Raw genomic sequence first — 17,824 nt, 5'->3', positions numbered from 1 at the left:
AAAGAGGAGACGGATTTCATAAAAATGTAAGACCAAGGTTGTAAATCTAGAAATGTAATATGAATAAAAAGAGATGAGAACCGAGAACTGTGTTGTTAGTTAGAATACTTCCGAACATGCAAGGTCAAATTCAACAAAACCAGCTGTTATTTTAAGAAGTGGCAAATAGCAGTCTCTAGCAAGTCTCAAGATGTCCTTTTCCTTCTAACTTCACACAAGTCCTCATGTGATCCATCCTTAGTAATATAAAACAAATACAACTGCTACAAACAAAACAAAACTTTTTTGTACCATAACTAAGCCTTGCAAATTTTGTGATACAGGTTTATTCTTTCATGAAAAAAAATATTTTACACAGTGAGTATAGCCAAAACTGTACCCAAAACACCCAACCTATTAGCATAACCTTTCACAAAATACATGGACACATGGTAACATAATATCTCCTGTAATATGACACTACTGAGAAAGTGGGGGTCAGAACAATGTGTTTGCGCATCCTCCAGCATCATTTCAGCAGGTTCAGAGTTGTATCAGGAAGCAGTCACCGTGTTATAAAAAAAAAACCCAAAAACAAATATTAACCTTAGCTTTAGGAGAAGCATATGATTCTACTTTTAACAAAGTGCAGTGGAAGCAGTTTTCCCTCACACTGTTACTCTTTTTTACACACGAAACACATTTAATTTCCTGTCATATAGGGCATTATGAAAGTGCACCAGAGTATATAACAGGGCATGGTTTTTTTTTTTCTGTTATCAGCATCAGTACTACTGGGAGTTGTCAGGTATAAAAGGTGAGCCAGAAAGGTGTGAGCAGCCATAAAGTACAAAGAGAATTTACCAAGAAGACCAAGATGAAGATAACCGGGACAGTTCTCCTATGTGTCTGTTTGACATTTATGTTTTTGGGCATAGAGGTAAGAGGCATTTTCACTTAATTTACCAAAGTTGCATTTATTTAAAAAAGAAAAAGAAGCCAGTTCGGGTCACCATGCTTTTACTAATGGCAAGCAACACAATCATTTGTTTTTCTAGCTTAAGTGTAGTTGGATTCAAATCAGAGGTAAATTAAATCAAAAGTCAATGCAAATGCAGGGAAAGAGAAGAAAACAAAAGGATATAAAACCAAAACCTTTTGACTGTATTTCATTACATGTTTGAGGATGTAGAATTGAATCACCTCATCATTCTCAGCACATAGGCACTGTAAGTGTAAACAGTGACATTTTCTTAGATTGTGATTTAGAATTACTATTGAAATTAGTGTGAATCAGTGCATCAGTGAACAAGAACTATATTAACAGCTCCTTCATTTCTAGGATTCTGTGAAACTGAATATATCCATACTTTACTTACTTAATTTTAAGATAAGATAAGATAAGATAAAACTTTATTAATCCCTCGGGTGGGTTCCTCTGGGAAATTCGGTTTCCAAAAGCACAGCACTGACAGAAGTTACAGAGTTACAGAATATTATATACACACACACACACACACACACACACACACACATATGTAAATACAGAGACATATATAAATAAAATATACGAAGGGGATAAATAGAATAAATAGGAATAAAAATAAAAATACAAGGAATACTTGCACATTTCAAGTATTGAGGTCTATTGCACCATTGACTATTAACAAAAGTATTGCACAAAAGGTATTGCACAGTGAAGTGAAGAGGCACTACAGCTTAGTTGTTCCCCCCTCCTTTGTCTTCCTGTTTTTGTTCTCAATAATACGTTCTTCTTCTGTGTCAGCATTCAAATTTAAGTAAACTAAGTATGACTTATCAGATGTTACATAAAGCATAGGTCTGAACTACAAGTGGACAGAACAAAGAAGCAGGACTCAGGTTTAGGCCATCATACATGACAATCAGGCCCTGCAGCCCTGCCTATCACAGCGGTATGCAAAGTGCAGTTAATGCTTTCATGCTTCGTGTACTGTTGAAGCAATGTATATCGAACTTTTGCATGCTTGTGCCTACAGAGGATTTTCCACTGAAACAGAGACACATCTGTAAGCTTTATTTATTCCATGAAGTTTGACACAGAGTGGAAATGCAGACAGAAGAATATGGAAATTGAATTTAGAGTAGTGATAAGTATTACAAATAAATGGTAAATTGCCCGTATTTTTATCGCGCTTCACTAATCCCTAAGGACCCCAAAGCGCTTTACACATCCAGTCATCCACCCATTCACACACACATTCACACACTGGTGATGGCAAGCTACATTGTAGCCACAGCCACCCTGGGACGCACTGACAGAGGCGAATAAGTACATGATATCAATATCAAATCAGTTTATCAACATATATGATATAAATTAGAATGCCTCATGTTATCTCCTTTGTCATTTTTTAATTAGATCTGCTTTACAGTAGCAATTTGTTCCACATGAATTGCTGACATTGACGTCTGTAATTTATTTAAAATAGCTAAAACACTGTTGCTGGATAGATATGAGCATATGGCTCTGCAACAGTCTACATGAATATTTAGATATATCTTTTACACTGTGAACTTTTATTTTCTCTTACAGGGCCAAGGCACCGCAAATGTCACAACTCCAGCAGTGACCAATAACAGCACTACCAGTAATAGCACTCAGCCTGCAGCGACCACACCTCAATGGAACGCCACTGTTTCTTACACGACAAACACCACCCATGCCCAAACTCCTAAAACCACAAGAATACCATCTGACACCACCTCCCACTCTACAGATAATGTCACTTCATCACAGGGGTCCTCAGTGTCCCCTGGGGCTACTCAAAACCCTGGAACCACAGCATCCACCACACAGAAATCCACAGGGACTACCAGCAATAAGATTACCACAATCTCATCTACAACGACAAAAGGAGGATCTGCTCCTTTGTTTGGGTTCTGCAGTCAGCTGCTGGTGTTTGCTGTCACTATTCTGATCTGCTGTGCTTTGGAATGAATGTATGAAAGTATAGAATCTGCATTTAAATCCTTAAATGCTGTGGAAACATATTACATTATTATTACAGCCTCGTATTAAATGGCTGCTTCTTTAAGGCTGTGATGTGCTCTGTTTGCACTGAGTCTTTCTCTGCTTTTACACAAATATCCATAAGTTATGTATGACACTGTGCTTCAAATGTTAATGCTATGTTTCATTCATAAATACTAAAGGGGAATAAAGGAAACCAATGTTTTTTGGCAAATAAAGTAAAATGGTGATCTTTTGCGGAGGCTGAAGAGTTAATTGTACTGAACACTTCAGCCAACCTCGGGTTTGTTTTAGCTGAAGGAAACGGCAGTGGTGCACCCACAGCTCCATTTGCATGTTGGCTTAACACTAAAAAAGCTAGGCAACATCACATTTGAATTCATGCTGTTTGTACAGTAGCATCTTTGTTTCTCTCATGCCAACATGTATTTATGCATCTTATTATACGTATATTATTATATTATTTGGGGAAAAATTTAACTACTTCAACTAGAAACTATACAGATCAACATTATTAAAAATAATAATACCATTTACAGTTTATATATATATATATATATATATATATATATATATATATATATGTATGCAACGATACACAAAATTCACGGTTCGGTTTGGTTCGATACTTTGGTGTCACGGTTCGATATTTTTTCTATACAAAAAAAATGTTCATGCCTTTTTAATTTGTCATTATATATTATATTATTATAAATATATATTTTAACTCAAAAGTACAGTTTTTAAATTTAATGTTGCTGAAACAACAAAATAATAAAAAATAAATAAATCTGATTTAGAAATCACTTTGGAAAAGAGAGTTTATTACAGAGAAATGGCTCTTTCCAAAAAAAAAAGCTATACTATACACTTCTTCTGGGTATATTCTCAGCAGCATATTAAACATACCAGGTCCCCATAAGGAGAATCATGTGCTAACGGCTGTCTAAAAGTTTGTAGCATGCGTGCTTGTTGTTTTTGTCTGCTTCCACTTGTCTTTGCACTAGGATGATGTCAGTGTAAATGTGCAGTCATATTCGTTGTGTTCCCACTAGTCCTGTCAGCGTTAATCTCGTTAAAATGACATTAACGCCACAACGCGGCAAATCTCCGTTAACGAGCTACCACGGATCGCCCCGTGCGTGGGGCTGGACGGCGTCAACACCTTAACAAGCTAACTGCGCTAACACACTAGTTACCACCAATTGAGCATTGCGTGGCACATCCGACATACTGTTTTACTTTTGTCCATGACACGCTTACCATCAGGGTCATGCTTCACATGAAAACCAAGATAGTTCCAAACGCGGTTCAATTTTGGGTAGCGTAGAGGCAGTTGCCATGTTGCAATGAGCTTAGCTTCTGTCTTGCTAGCTTGCGCTGCGCTCAGTGGATCTGCACTCGACAGTGCAGCCTAGGCAGAGTAGTCGAACGCAGATCCACTGAGCGCTCAACATAGACAGCATCGTCAGAAGAAAAGTTGATAAAATAAATAAAACATTTTGTATTGTTCGATACATATGCGTACCGAACCGAAAGCACTGGTGAATATTAGGAGTGACAAAGTCTAAAGACCCGAACGTCCCAGGAAAAAAACGGGTGGATAATCGCAGAATCACTTCAGTGGTGATGAGAAATCCCTTCTGTCAGGAAGTGCTGTGTGGCAGATAAAGGCTAGATTTAAAAAAAGAGACATGCTCAAATCCAGCTGAATGCAGTCAAATTGATTTGGCATCGTTTGGTAGATGGACAATGACCCAAAACATACAGCCAAAGCAGCCCAGGAGATTATTAAAGCAAAAAAATTGGAATATTCCTGAATGACCAGTCAGTCACCTGATCTTAACCCAACTGAGCATGCATGCCACTTGTGGAAGACTAAACTTTGAACTAAAAGGCCCACAAACAAACAGCAACTGAAAGCTGCTGCAGTCAAGGCCTAAAAAGGAGGAAAGCCAGCATCTGGTGAAGTCCATGAATTCAAGACTTCAGGCGGTTATTAGCAGCGAAGTATTAGAAATGAACATTTTATTTTCCTGAAATGTGAATATTTAGTGAAATGAAAGGATTGTGTTAAAGATGTTTTAGTTCTTCACATTTTTATGCAGTCTTTTTGTTGAACCCACTGAATTGAAGCTGAAAGTCTGCACTTTACCTCCATCTGAGTCGTTTCATTTAAAATGCATTGTGGTAATGTACAGAACGAAATTAGAAAAAGAAGTTGTCTCTGTCCAAATATTTATGGGCCTAACTGTAAGCCTGACAAATCAGCGTGCTGTTTGAACTTTGAAAGTTTAAAGTAAATGTAGTTGTGGAGCTGTTGATGTACTGTTGGTACTTTAAAAAGGATCACATCAGACAAAAACCTCAGTGAAACGTTGTACTTTACAACACTGCCTAATTCAACAAGATGAAAGAAAATGAGGTAAAATAACATGTTATTTGAAACTGTTGAGTAAGTTTAGGGTTGGATTTCTACAAAAGAATAAAAATAGCATCGAGTCAGCAGCCTGAGACACAAGAAAGACATTAGAGAGAAGGTATCACATCCATAGGTTAGGTTTCATTTGGCACAGTGTAAAGTTTTGCATTTGTGGTCCATCACTTGGGTGGAGGCTGACAGGTGAACAAGGTGAATGCAATATAAAAAGGCCAGCTTTGGAAGAGAGCACATATTGTACAAAACAAAGACTTGAGTACGGAAAACAAATCACATTTTAACAAGATATTTTAAACTGTTAGCTTTCAAGAGGAAATTATATTTCAAGCAATATGAAGTACTTTTTCCTGGCGCTGCCTTTCCTGACTCTGCTGGGATTTCCCTTTTCCAAGGTAAGACTTGAAATTAAAACTAAAAAAGAATAAATGTAACAAAAAATAAACAAGAAACAAACAGCAATCTTTGTTGATCAAACACACTTAAATAAATTAATTAATTAATATTCAGGGAATTCTAACCAGTGAGCCAAGATGATTTTTGATGGAAAAACTATTCTGATTCATATTTTTCACTGTTAATGCATTGCATTGAAATCACTGCCTTAATGGGCAATTATTACATATAAAGTATACAATATCATTTGTTGTCAGTTTTATTAATTTATTAATTTATTCAGTGTCATAAATTCTGTTGGTTTGCTCTTTAGCATGCGCTGCTAATCTCTGCATCAAAAGGACCCAATCCTACCTGCAATTTATCCCCGGCTACTAATACTGCCACAGCTGACAGTAAGACTAGCAGCAACAGTGGCTCTGGCAGCGGCACCCAGGCTTCCACCAGCACGACGACCACAGCTGCAGGGGTATCGTCAACCAAGGTGACTACAAAGCACCTCGAGGCAACTGTTGCTGTGATTTGCCACTGTATAAATGAAAACTGAATGCAAAGAGAGGATAGAGTCGCATTGCCACCTCTGTGGCTCTGCTGTTTGGATCTTTTGCTTTTTAAGCCATAGTGCAGTGGGCAATCTGAAGTCTCAGAGACAGAACTAGACTACAGTGTTATTTATCACACAGCAAATCAGAGTTTATTGTATTTACTTGTAGATGAAATACATTACCAGCTGCAAGAAATAATCAAAAAAGATAAAAGTAAAAAAAATAAATAAATGGAAATCTTTGTTTTTCATATTTCTTTGAATTGAAAGTAATGTGATCAAACACACACTACAATAAATATATATTTAAAAAAAAGTATAAATCATTAAATGAATAAAAAAAAATACTTGAGGAAATCTTACCAGTGAACCAAGATTGTTTTTGATGGAAAAACTATCCTGCTTCTGTATTTTTCAGTGTTAATGCATTGCTTTAAAATCTCGGCCTGAACATAAAGTTATTACATGTAAAGCATACAATATCATACTCTGTAAAATCCAGCACAACAGAGTGTCATAAATTTTGTTGCTTTGCTCTTTAGGACATGAGGACAACCACTGCATCAACAGGTCTGAGTACTACCACTACTGACAGTAAGACTAGCAGCAACAGTGGCTCTGGCAGCGGCACCCAGGCTTCCACCAGCACGACGACCACAGCCGCAGGGGTATCGTCAACCAAGGTGACTGCAAAGCACCTCGAGGCAACTGTTGCTGTGATTTGCCACTGTATAAATGAAAACTAATTGACTATGTGCACGTTAGCATATGCTACTTCCGGTGCGGAAACTCCTGTGGGGAGCTTTGTTTCCGGTGTCCTATTCACGCCCTGTTTACGGTCCAAAACAAGTTAAGCAAATGAATGAATGAAGCGGCAATTTACATTTCTATAGATGTCTTGGGCATTTACCCAATATATCTGTAAATGATGTTCATCGACTTGTCGATATTTTTTCCCTGCGCCTCAGAGCAAAAGAGAAAAGGGATTCAAATGTTATATTTCTCAGTATCTGTAAACAGCGGTCCCTCGTTTATCGCAGGTCTTATGTTCTAAAAATAACCAGCGATAGGTGAAATCAAGTAGCCAATTTTATTTTTTGACGGTGCAAAATGTTTGGTGGACATCGTGGACATACAGTACTGCACTTCAGAGTCACACTGCTAGCGATCGATGCAGCGATTCTGTACTGTACAGGAGAGACGTCACGGAGGGAAAAAAAGCATGCAAACTTGCACTAAAAAATCTGCGAAACAGCGAGGTGAAATGTGAAACGTGTTATAGTGAGGGACCGCTGTAATTTTGAAGGTAAGCCACAACATACCCTTCGTAAATACTAATGTATAGAAACCCTTACCAGCAATCATTCATTTTTTTGTGTGGCTTTTTTTTTTCACGGTTTGTTAACATGCTGTGTAGGTGTGTACTTGACTAGCTGATATCGACATAACGGGGAAACATCTGGTTTGACTATAGTTCACCTGTAGTTTGAATGCTGAACATTTGCCTGTTTAAATCATAAGACCAGTCACTATACAGAGATGTGCTTCTGAATGTGGACGATGTGTCTTCTGCTGCAGTAATGCAGTTCTGCTTGTGTTGAGTGATGTAAACAACTGATCGATCTAAACTCTTTAAACGTCAAAATTGATCATTAGATTTTTTATGACACAACAGTGGTGAGTGTTCCCACCTTCTGCTCTTTGTAACTTAAGCGATCTTTCCGTTTTCAAGTTTTGGACATGATTTTGGAGTATATCTTCGCAGTAGCGATCGACCGCAAAGTAAAGCTACCGGAAATGTACCACCCCACATCCGGTCTCAAACCAGGAAGTTAGCATTTTCTCGTGCACAGGGTCAATTGAATGCAAAGAGAGATTAGAGTCACATTGCCACCTCTGTGGCTCTGCTGTTTGGATCTTTTGCTTTTTAAGCCATAGTGCAGTGGGCAATCTGAAGTCTCAGAGATAGAACTAGACTACAATGTTATTTATCACACAGCAAATCAGAGTTTATTGTATTTACTTGTAGATGAAATACATTACCAGCTGCAAGAAATAATCAAAAAAGATAAAAGTAACAAAAAAAAAAAGGAAATCTTTGTTTTTCATATTTCTTTGAATTGAAAGTAATGTGATCAAACACACACTACAATAAATATAAAAATAAAAAAAATGTATAAATCATTAAATTAATAAAAAAAATACTTGAGGAAATCTTACCAGTGAACCAACATTGTTTTTGATGGGAAAACTATCCTGCTTCTGTATTTTTCAGTGTTAATGCATTGCTTTAAAATCTCGGCCTGAACGTAAAGTTATTACATGTAAAGCATACAATATCATACTCTGTAAAATCCAGCACAACAGAGTGTCATAAATTTTGTTGCTTTGCTCTTTAGGACATGAGGACAACCACTGCATCAACAGGTCTGAGTACTACCACTACTGACAGTAAGACTAGCAGCAACAGTGGCTCTGGCAGCGGCACCCAGGCTTCCACCAGCACGACGACCACAGCCACAGGGGTATCGTCAACCAAGGTGACTACAAAGCACCTCGAGGCAACTGTTGCTGTGATTTGCCACTGTATAAATAAAAACTAATTGACTATGTGCACGTTAGCATATGCTACTTCCGGTGCGGAAACTCCTGTGGGGAGCTTTGTTTCCGGTGTCCTATTCACGCCCTGTTTACGGTCCAAAACAAGTTAAGCAAATGAATGAATGAAGCGGCAATTTACATTTCTATAGATGTCTTGGGCATTTACCCAATATATCTGTAAATGATGTTCATCGACTTGTCGATATTTTTTCCCTGCGCCTCAGAGCAAAAGAGAAAAGGGATTCAAATGTTATATTTCTCAGTATCTGTAAACAGCGGTCCCTCGTTTATGGCGGGTCTTATGTTTTAAAAATAACCAGCGATAGGTGAAATCAAGTAGCCAATTTTATTTTTTGACGGTGCAAAATGTTTGGTGGACATCGTGGACATACAGTACTGCACTTCAGAGTCACACTGCTAGCGATCGATGCAGCGATTCTGTACTGTACAGGAGAGACGTCACGGAGGGGAAAAAAGCATGCAAACTTGCACTAAAAAATCTGCGAAACAGCGAGGTGAAATGTGAAACGTGTTATAGTGAGGGACCGCTGTAATTTTGAAGGTAAGCCACAACATACCCTTCGTAAATACTAATGTATAGAAACCCTTACCAGCAATCATTCATTTTTTTGTGTGGCTTTTTTTTTTCACGGTTTGTTAACATGCTGTGTAGGTGTGTACTTGACTAGCTGATATCGACATAACGGGGGAAACATCTGGTTTGACTATAGTTCACCTGTAGTTTGAATGCTGAACATTTGCCTGTTTAAATCATAAGACCAGTCACTATACAGAGATGTGCTTGTGCATGTGGACGATGTGTCTTCTGCTGCAGTAATGCAGTTCTGCTTGTGTTGAGTGATGTAAACAACTGATCGATCTAAACTCTTTAAACGTCAAAATTGATCATTAGATTTTTTATGACACAACAGTGGTGAGTGTTCCCACCTTCTGCTCTTTGTAACTTAAGTGATCTTTCCGTTTTCAAGTTTTGGACATGATTTTGGAGTATATCTTCGCAGTAGCGATTGACCGCAAAGTAAAGCTACCGGAAATGTACCACCCCACATCCGGTCTCAAACCAGGAAGTTAGCATTTTCTCGTGCACAGGGTCAATTGAATGCAAAGAGAGATTAGAGTCGCATTGCCACCTCTGTGGCTCTGCTGTTTGGATCTTTTGCTTTTTAAGCCATAGTGCAGTGGGCAATCTGGAGTCTCAGAGACAGAACTAGACTACAATGTTATTTATCACACAGCAAATCAGAGTTTATTGTATTTACTTGTAGATGAAATACATTACCAGCTGCAAGAAATAATCAAAAAAGATAAAAGTAACAAAAAAAAAAAAAAAATGGAAATCTTTGTTTTTCATATTTCTTTGAATTGAAAGTAATGTGATCAAACACACACTACAATAAATATAAAAAAAATGTATAAATCATTAAATTAATAAAAAAAAATACTTGAGGAAATCTTACCAGTGAACCAAGATTGTTTTTGATGGAAAAACTATCCTGCTTCTGTATTTTTCAGTGTTAATGCATTGCTTTAAAATCTCGGCCTGAACGTAAAGTTATTACATGTAAAGCATACAATATCATACTCTGTAAAATCCAGCACAACAGAGTGTCATAAATTTTGTTGCTTTGCTCTTTAGGACATGAGGACAACCACTGCATCAACAGGTCTGAGTACTACCACTACTGACAGTAAGACTAGCAGCAACAGTGGCTCTGGCAGCGGCACCCAGGCTTCCACCAGCACGACGACCACAGCCACAGGGGTATCGTCAACCAAGGTGACTACAAAGCACCTCGAGGCAACTGTTGCTGTGATTTGCCACTGTATAAATAAAAACTAATTGACTATGTGCACGTTAGCATATGCTACTTCCGGTGCGGAAACTCCTGTGGGGAGCTTTGTTTCCGGTGTCCTATTCACGCCCTGTTTACGGTCCAAAACAAGTTAAGCAAATGAATGAATGAAGCGGCAATTTACATTTCTATAGATGTCTTGGGCATTTACCCAATATATCTGTAAATGATGTTCATCGACTTGTCGATATTTTTTCCCTGCGCCTCAGAGCAAAAGAGAAAAGGGATTCAAATGTTATATTTCTCAGTATCTGTAAACAGCGGTCCCTCGTTTATCGCAGGTCTTATGTTCTAAAAATATCCAGCGATAGGTGAAATCAAGTAGCCAATTTTATTTTTTGACGGTGCAAAATGTTTGGTGGACATCGTGGACATACAGTACTGCACTTCAGAGTCACACTGCTAGCGATCGATGCAGCGATTCTGTACTGTACAGGAGAGACGTCACGGAGGGGAAAAAAGCATGCAAACTTGCACTAAAAAATCTGCGAAACAGCGAGGTGAAATGTGAAACGTGTTATAGTGAGGGACCGCTGTAATTTTGAAGGTAAGCCACAACATACCCTTCGTAAATACTAATGTATAGAAACCCTTACCAGCAATCATTCATTTTTTTGTGTGGCTTTTTTTTTCACGGTTTGTTAACATGCTGTGTAGGTGTGTACTTGACTAGCTGATATCGACATAACGGGGGAAACATCTGGTTTGACTATAGTTCACCTGTAGTTTGAATGCTGAACATTTGTTTGGATCTTTTGCTTTTTAAGCCATAGTGCAGTGGGCAATCTGAAGTCTCAGAGACAGAACTAGACTACAATGTTATTTATCACACAGCAAATCAGAGTTTATTGTATTTACTTGTAGATGAAATACATTATCAGCTGTAAGAAATGATCAAAAAAGATAAAAGTACAAAATAAATGAATAAATAAAATGGAAATCTTTGTTTTTTCATATTTCTTTGAATTCAAAGAAAAATAAAAAACGCATACACTAAAATAAATAAATGTATAAAGTACGTGAGGAAATCTTACCAGTGAACCAAGATTATTTTTGATGGGAAAACTATCCTGCTTTTACATTTTTTCAGTGTTAATGCATTGCTTTAAAATCTCGGCCTGAACATAAAGTTATTACATGTAAAGTATACAATATCATACAGCATAATGCAGTGTCATAAATTCTGTTGGTTTGCTCTTTAGGTCATGGGAACAACCACTGCATCAACAGGACTGAGTACTAAAACTACTCGCAATCAGACCAGCCACAGCGGCTCTGGCAGCGGCACCCAGAGTGGAGAGAGCCACATCGTCACCTTTGTGGTCCTGCTGTTGGGATCTTTTGCTTTTCAAGCCATGGTGTAGTGAGCAATCTGGAGCCTCAGAGCCAGAACTAGACTACAATGCTATTTATAAAACAGGAAATCTGAGTTGATTGTATTTAGTTGTAGATGATGGTAGTGAAAGAGCTAACCTATAGCATCTCAACAGATATGTGTGTAAGTCATAAGGTGATTTATAGAGCACTTTCCACAGTGGAAAGAGTGCAATGCCTAATGATATGTAAAGGGGAATCGTCTGTATTTTTAAAAGCACCTCAAAGCATATTTTGGCACATTTCAGTTGTTTTATTTCAAAGGTGACATGCCCTTACACATCTTTACACTATTGTACCCATTACCTGTTTATTTTCTTGTGTGATACTTGATGTATAAGTTAAGTCTAATTTTACCTGTAGACATGTTATAATATAGTGATGTCTGTTGAAGATTTCCTTCTGTATTAGTATAATTATTTGCACAATTTACAATAATTATTTGATCTTTATGCATTAATGTGTGAAATAGATTCAACATAAAACTAACATAAATGGTAATAAAACAGAGCATCGTTTTAATGGATGCGTGATTATGTGTTTTCATAACAATAATTCAATTAATTTATGCTCTTTTTTTATACTGCAAATTTTTAAAACCATCCATCCATCAGTTATCTTCCACATATCCTTTTCAGGGGGGCTGGAGCCAATCCCAGCTACAATAAGGCTAGAAGCAGGGTACACCTTGGATAGGTCGTCACTTTTTCGCAGGGCTAATATAGAGAGACAGAAAACCATTCACAGCTATATGCAACTTATAATCATCAGTTAACCTAACCCCACTAACAGCATGTCTTTGGACTGTGGGAGGAAGCCAGAATACTTGGAGACAACCCACACAAACACGGGGAGATCATACAAACTCAACACAAGACCCTGGTCACAAGGTGAAGTCAAACTCAGGAGGCAACAGTGCTAATCACCACTGCAAAAAAAGAAAAAAATCAGTCCAGATATCTATTATGATTGTTGAGTATGCTTCACTGGGATCAGGTTTTTGCTGGCACGGTTGATCTTTTTTTTTTTTTGTTTCTTCACCTGTCCTGTTTGGTTCTTTTGCCATCAGAATTATTGTCTAAAGGCAAGGAAAGATGCCCAACGGATTTACTTTACCAAATGGACCATCCCGGCCTTGCCGTATTGGTCTATTTGATTCATCTTTGCTTTCATTGTTTATTTTATTTTATTTTTGCTTGCTACACACGGGACAGACATGACTGGGGGAAAGAAAAGGGAGAAAGAAAGAGGGAAAGAAAAACAGCAGGGAAGAGGAACGGTGATAAAGGGGAAAAAAAACAAAAAAAACAAAAAACCAACAAAACAAACAGACAAAAAGCAAAAAGTGATCCCCTGGATCACCTGTTGAGAAAGAAAAAAGAGAAAACAAGCAAAAAAACAACAACAGAGCAATATAATAAACAACATCATCGCGATGATCTATGTGAATATAACAGTAAATACTAAATATTGAATATTATTGTGCTACCTAACCCTAACCCCTGCACATTTCTCAGCACTCACCCAACGTGGAGACAGACATAAATAGACACTGTACACACAATCACACTCCCCAAGCGTACTCTAGGTCTAGGTACCCTTGCCCCTGGAGGGGGAACCTGCACCCAGACCCAGGTAGTGTTACCCTCTTCCCTGGGGTGGAGAGAAGAAGACCGCCCCAACTCCGCAGCAGCAGGGAGGCCCCATATTCCAGACCCCAATTGGACGGGCAAGTCCTCCTCCCAGCCCCCACGCCCCAACAGGCAACAGAGAACGGGGGTGTGTGAAGACTCCAAACCTCCCTCCGCCTGCTCATATGTAGTGTTGATGCATGTGTGTTCTAAGGTGCATTTAAAACCCAGGAGGGCATGGAGCTACCTGCCAGAGAGCAGCAGGTAAGTGCATAGCCCATCCTGATAGCCCTCAATGTATATGTGTATTTAAAATTGAGAGGTGGGCAACGACGCCAGGGGTGAGGTTGTACACTCTAATGGTCTTCTGGATGCTGTGTAGCGTGCCCACCCCCAAGGTCCTATATGTATGTGCTATGAGAGTGTGAGTAATGTGAATGTCTAAATTGTGGGATGAAATTGAGGCACAGGCAGCCAGAAGGGGACAAAGGGGGGGATGCCTCCCCTGAACCCTGGTGGCACACCTGCACCCCAGGGCCTTGCCTGTTCAGTAGTGCCGCCTGGCCCCACAGAGCCCGGGACAGCCCACCCGACCCCACCACAGAGAAAACTGCACCCACCCCATCATCCACTCATCTTCCAGACTACACAAGACAATAGACACCCAGGCTGAGTTCTCCGCCTCCCCTATATCTCCCCCACCTGCAGAGTGAGTTCCTGGAGAGAGGATTCAGTTCAATTCAATCTTATTTATATAGCGCCAAATCACAACAAAAGTCGCCTCAAGGTGCTTCATAGATACAGAGAAAAACCCAACAATCATTTGGCCCCCTATGTGCAAGCACTTTGGCGACAGTGGGAAGGAAAAACTCCCCTTTAACAGGAAGAAACCTCCGGCAGAACCAGGCTCAGGGAGGGGCGGGGCCATCTGCTGCGACCAGTTGAGGTGAGAGAAGGAAGAAAGGTTAAAAGACATGCTGTGGAAGAGAGACAGAGGTTAATAACAGATATGATTCAATGCAGAGAGGTCTATTAACACATAGTGAGTGAGAAAGGTGACTGGAAAGGAAAAACTCAATGCATCATGGGACTCCCCGGCAGCCTACGTCTATTGCAGCATAACTAAGGGAGGATTCAGGGTCACCTGGTCCAGCCCTAACTATATGCTTTAGCAAAAAGGAAAGTTTTAAGCCTAATCTTGAAAGTAGCGATAGTGTCTGTCTCCCGAATCCAAACTGGAAGCTGGTTCCACAGAAGAGGGGCCTGAAAACTGAAGGCTCTCCCTCCCATTCTACGTTTAAATACTCTAGGAACAACAAGTAGGCCTGCAGAGCGAGAGCGAAGTGCTCTAATAGGGTGATATGGTACTACAAGGTCATTAAGATAAGATGGGGCCTGATTATTTAAGACCTTGTATGTGAGGAGCAGGATTTGAATTCAATTCTGGATTTAACAGGAAGCCGATGAAGGGAAGCCAAAACAGGAGAAATATGCTCTCTCTTTCTAGTCCCTGTCAGGACTCTTGCTGCAGCATTTTGGATTAGCGGAAGGCTTTTCAGCAAGTTTTTTTGGACATCCTGATAATAATGAATTACAGTAGTCCAGCCTGGAAGTAATAAGTGCATGAACTAGTTTTTCAGCGTCACTTGGTCTTTCGTTAATTAATAGGCTGGTGTGAAAAATTGCTGCCACACCGCCCCCTCGGCCTGTGCTTCGAGATTCCTGGTAGTTAGAATGACTCGGGGGAGACCTCCTGCAAGATGTAACAGCCTCCCCCACCAGTTGAAGAGCCCCCCAGGTGGCTTAATGCACTGGCGGCACCCCGGCTTGACAGTGTGAGCAGTTGTTAGAAGACGTAAGACGTAAAGCCCATCTTGAACATCCGATGACCTGTATAGTGTACTCTGTGTAGTATTTTGTATTGAATGAATTGAAAACTCGGATTTCTAATTAAATGAAAGGTTTTTAAGCATATCTGAGACAAAAGTTTTGGTCTAAGTTAACTGATAAATCCGCTTCCCATTTTGCAGTAGGAAGTGATATTGGTTCATCTGTTTTAGAAAGCATTCTGTATATTTTTGAAAGTAATTTGGGGGTTTTAAGAGTAAGAAATTGTACCACTCTTGATGGTGTTTGTAGTTCAACTTGACCCGGTTTAAATTTCTTTTTTACTATGGATTTAATTTGTTGATATTCTAAAAATCTTTTCTTGTTGATCCCATATTGTGTAACTAGTCTGTCAAATGGAATAAATTCTGTTCTTTCTAATATATGTTCTAAGTATTTGATTCCTTTACAACTCCAATCTGGAAAGTTTATCATATTATTGTTTTGTAATATGTCAGGGTTGTTCCAGATAATTGTACGTTTGCATGGGATTAATGAAGACTCCGTCAATTTTTGGCACGGTTGATATAAAAAAAGTAGTCAGACAGGATGCTGTATGTATGATGCAAAAAAAAGATTTGAAGAAAAGTTGCAGAGGTTCACGTTGCTTACATTCAATACAAGCTCTGGTTGCACAACAGTGTGGTCACGATTGTACATTTACGTGGAAGCAAACTAAAATACTTATATAGAACCAAAACACAACCAACCACAACAAAGGTGCTTTTTTACTGTAAGGTAAAGCTCCCCCAAAAATACAGAGAAAGGTTCAAGCTTCTTAAATGTTTTAGGAGTAGTCTCAGCAACAGCTAAGTGATTACATATTTTGAAGGTGCATTATCCTTTAACTCTATTTTTCTGAAAAATAAATTATATCTTGACGAGTCGACAGCTGTATTGGCAAGGATGTTGCGAATAAATCACAAAAGTGGCGTTAATGCTTTTGTGCAATGACAATGCAATGTGATATCAGGTCCACGAAAGCAGGAAAAAAAACCATGCAAACAAAAGAAATCAAATAAAAAGCGAAAAACACTTCAGTAGATATCTGATAAGCAAAAGAAGTTACTAAAGAGTAAAATGATAGAATAACACTCAAATAGATTGATATTGGGATTTCTTTTCACATTTTTTAACTATCCATTCATCCATTCTCTTCCGTTTATCCTTTTCAGGGTTGCGGGAGCACTGGAGCCTATCCCAGCTGTTTTAAGGCAAGAGGCAGGGTACACCCCGAACAGGTCGCCAGTCTGTCACAGGGATAACAAACAGACACAGACAACCATTCGCACTCACATTTACACCTATGGGCAGTTTAGGGTTTCCAGTTAGGGTTTTCCCCACTAACTGCATGTCTTTGTCCCATGCAAACACCAGGAGAACATGCAAACTCCACACGGAAAGACCCCGGCCTGATGGTGGAATTAAAATCAGGACCTTGGTGCTGTGAGGCAACAGTGCTAACCACCGTGCTGCCACATTTTTAACTAATCTTATGAAATAGCATGAACTGTGATGCACATACAGTTGTGATATGTTTGAAGTTAAATCTAAATCTGCAACTTAGTAGTCTCTATTGCCCTCTTCTGCCCAAGTAACTTCATTACAAAGATGGTTATTTGTTAGGCTGTTAAGACTGTAAAAAAGCCAGTGAGTGAAACAGGTGTTAATCTTGACTTTAAAATAATAATCATTTGTAGATAGAGTTTTACAAGCGTAAATGTCAAATTTCTGGCACAACTTCACCTACTTCCAAGGTGCATGGAGAGGATGATAAACTCACAACGCAGGGACTCCAGCAAAACTTAAAATGAAAGGGGAACAACTTTATTGACTAACCAACGCGTTTGGCTTGTGGCCTTGATGGACCCTGATGAAGGCCACAAGCCAAAACGTGTTGGTCAGTCAATGGAGACTCTATCAGTGCCATCAGTAATAGCAGCTGAAAACTAAGAAGCACCTTTTCGTTGTTTTCAAACCCCTTTTTGGGGTCAAAGGTTTGTTATTGTCTCAAGTGAGAAACCGCATATGCCTTACTATTCTTAAATGACTGAAAGTTATCTTTATCCTACACTAACGTTGCTTAAG

The 17,824-nt window shown here is 39.0% G+C and overlaps 2 protein-coding genes across 2 annotated transcripts; both read left to right on the top strand.

Annotated features, from left to right (window-relative positions):
• The first annotated feature begins 771 nt into the window (after positions 1-771).
• Positions 772-3,206, top strand: LOC120727226 (mucin-13-like). Its single transcript, XM_040021431.1, has 2 exons — positions 772-919; positions 2,555-3,206. The coding sequence occupies exons 1-2, from the start codon at positions 857-859 to the stop codon at positions 2,957-2,959; spliced, it is 468 nt and encodes a 155-aa protein (XP_039877365.1). The 5' UTR covers positions 772-856; the 3' UTR covers positions 2,960-3,206.
• A 1,489-nt stretch (positions 3,207-4,695) lies between these two features.
• On the top strand, positions 4,696-12,735 carry LOC120726386 (mucin-21-like). Its single transcript, XM_040019915.1, has 6 exons — positions 4,696-5,824; positions 6,139-6,309; positions 6,912-7,052; positions 8,769-8,909; positions 10,628-10,768; positions 12,047-12,735. The coding sequence occupies exons 1-6, from the start codon at positions 5,765-5,767 to the stop codon at positions 12,206-12,208; spliced, it is 816 nt and encodes a 271-aa protein (XP_039875849.1). The 5' UTR covers positions 4,696-5,764; the 3' UTR covers positions 12,209-12,735.
• Positions 12,736-17,824: the final 5,089 nt, after the last annotated feature.

This window comes from Simochromis diagramma, unplaced genomic scaffold (assembly GCF_900408965.1).
Source record: "Simochromis diagramma unplaced genomic scaffold, fSimDia1.1 OVJJ01000753.1, whole genome shotgun sequence".
In the NCBI taxonomy this organism is placed as follows: domain Eukaryota; kingdom Metazoa; phylum Chordata; class Actinopteri; order Cichliformes; family Cichlidae; genus Simochromis; species Simochromis diagramma.
The sequence above is the reverse complement of the archived record's forward strand: the minus strand, read 5'-3'. Positions and strand labels throughout refer to the sequence as shown.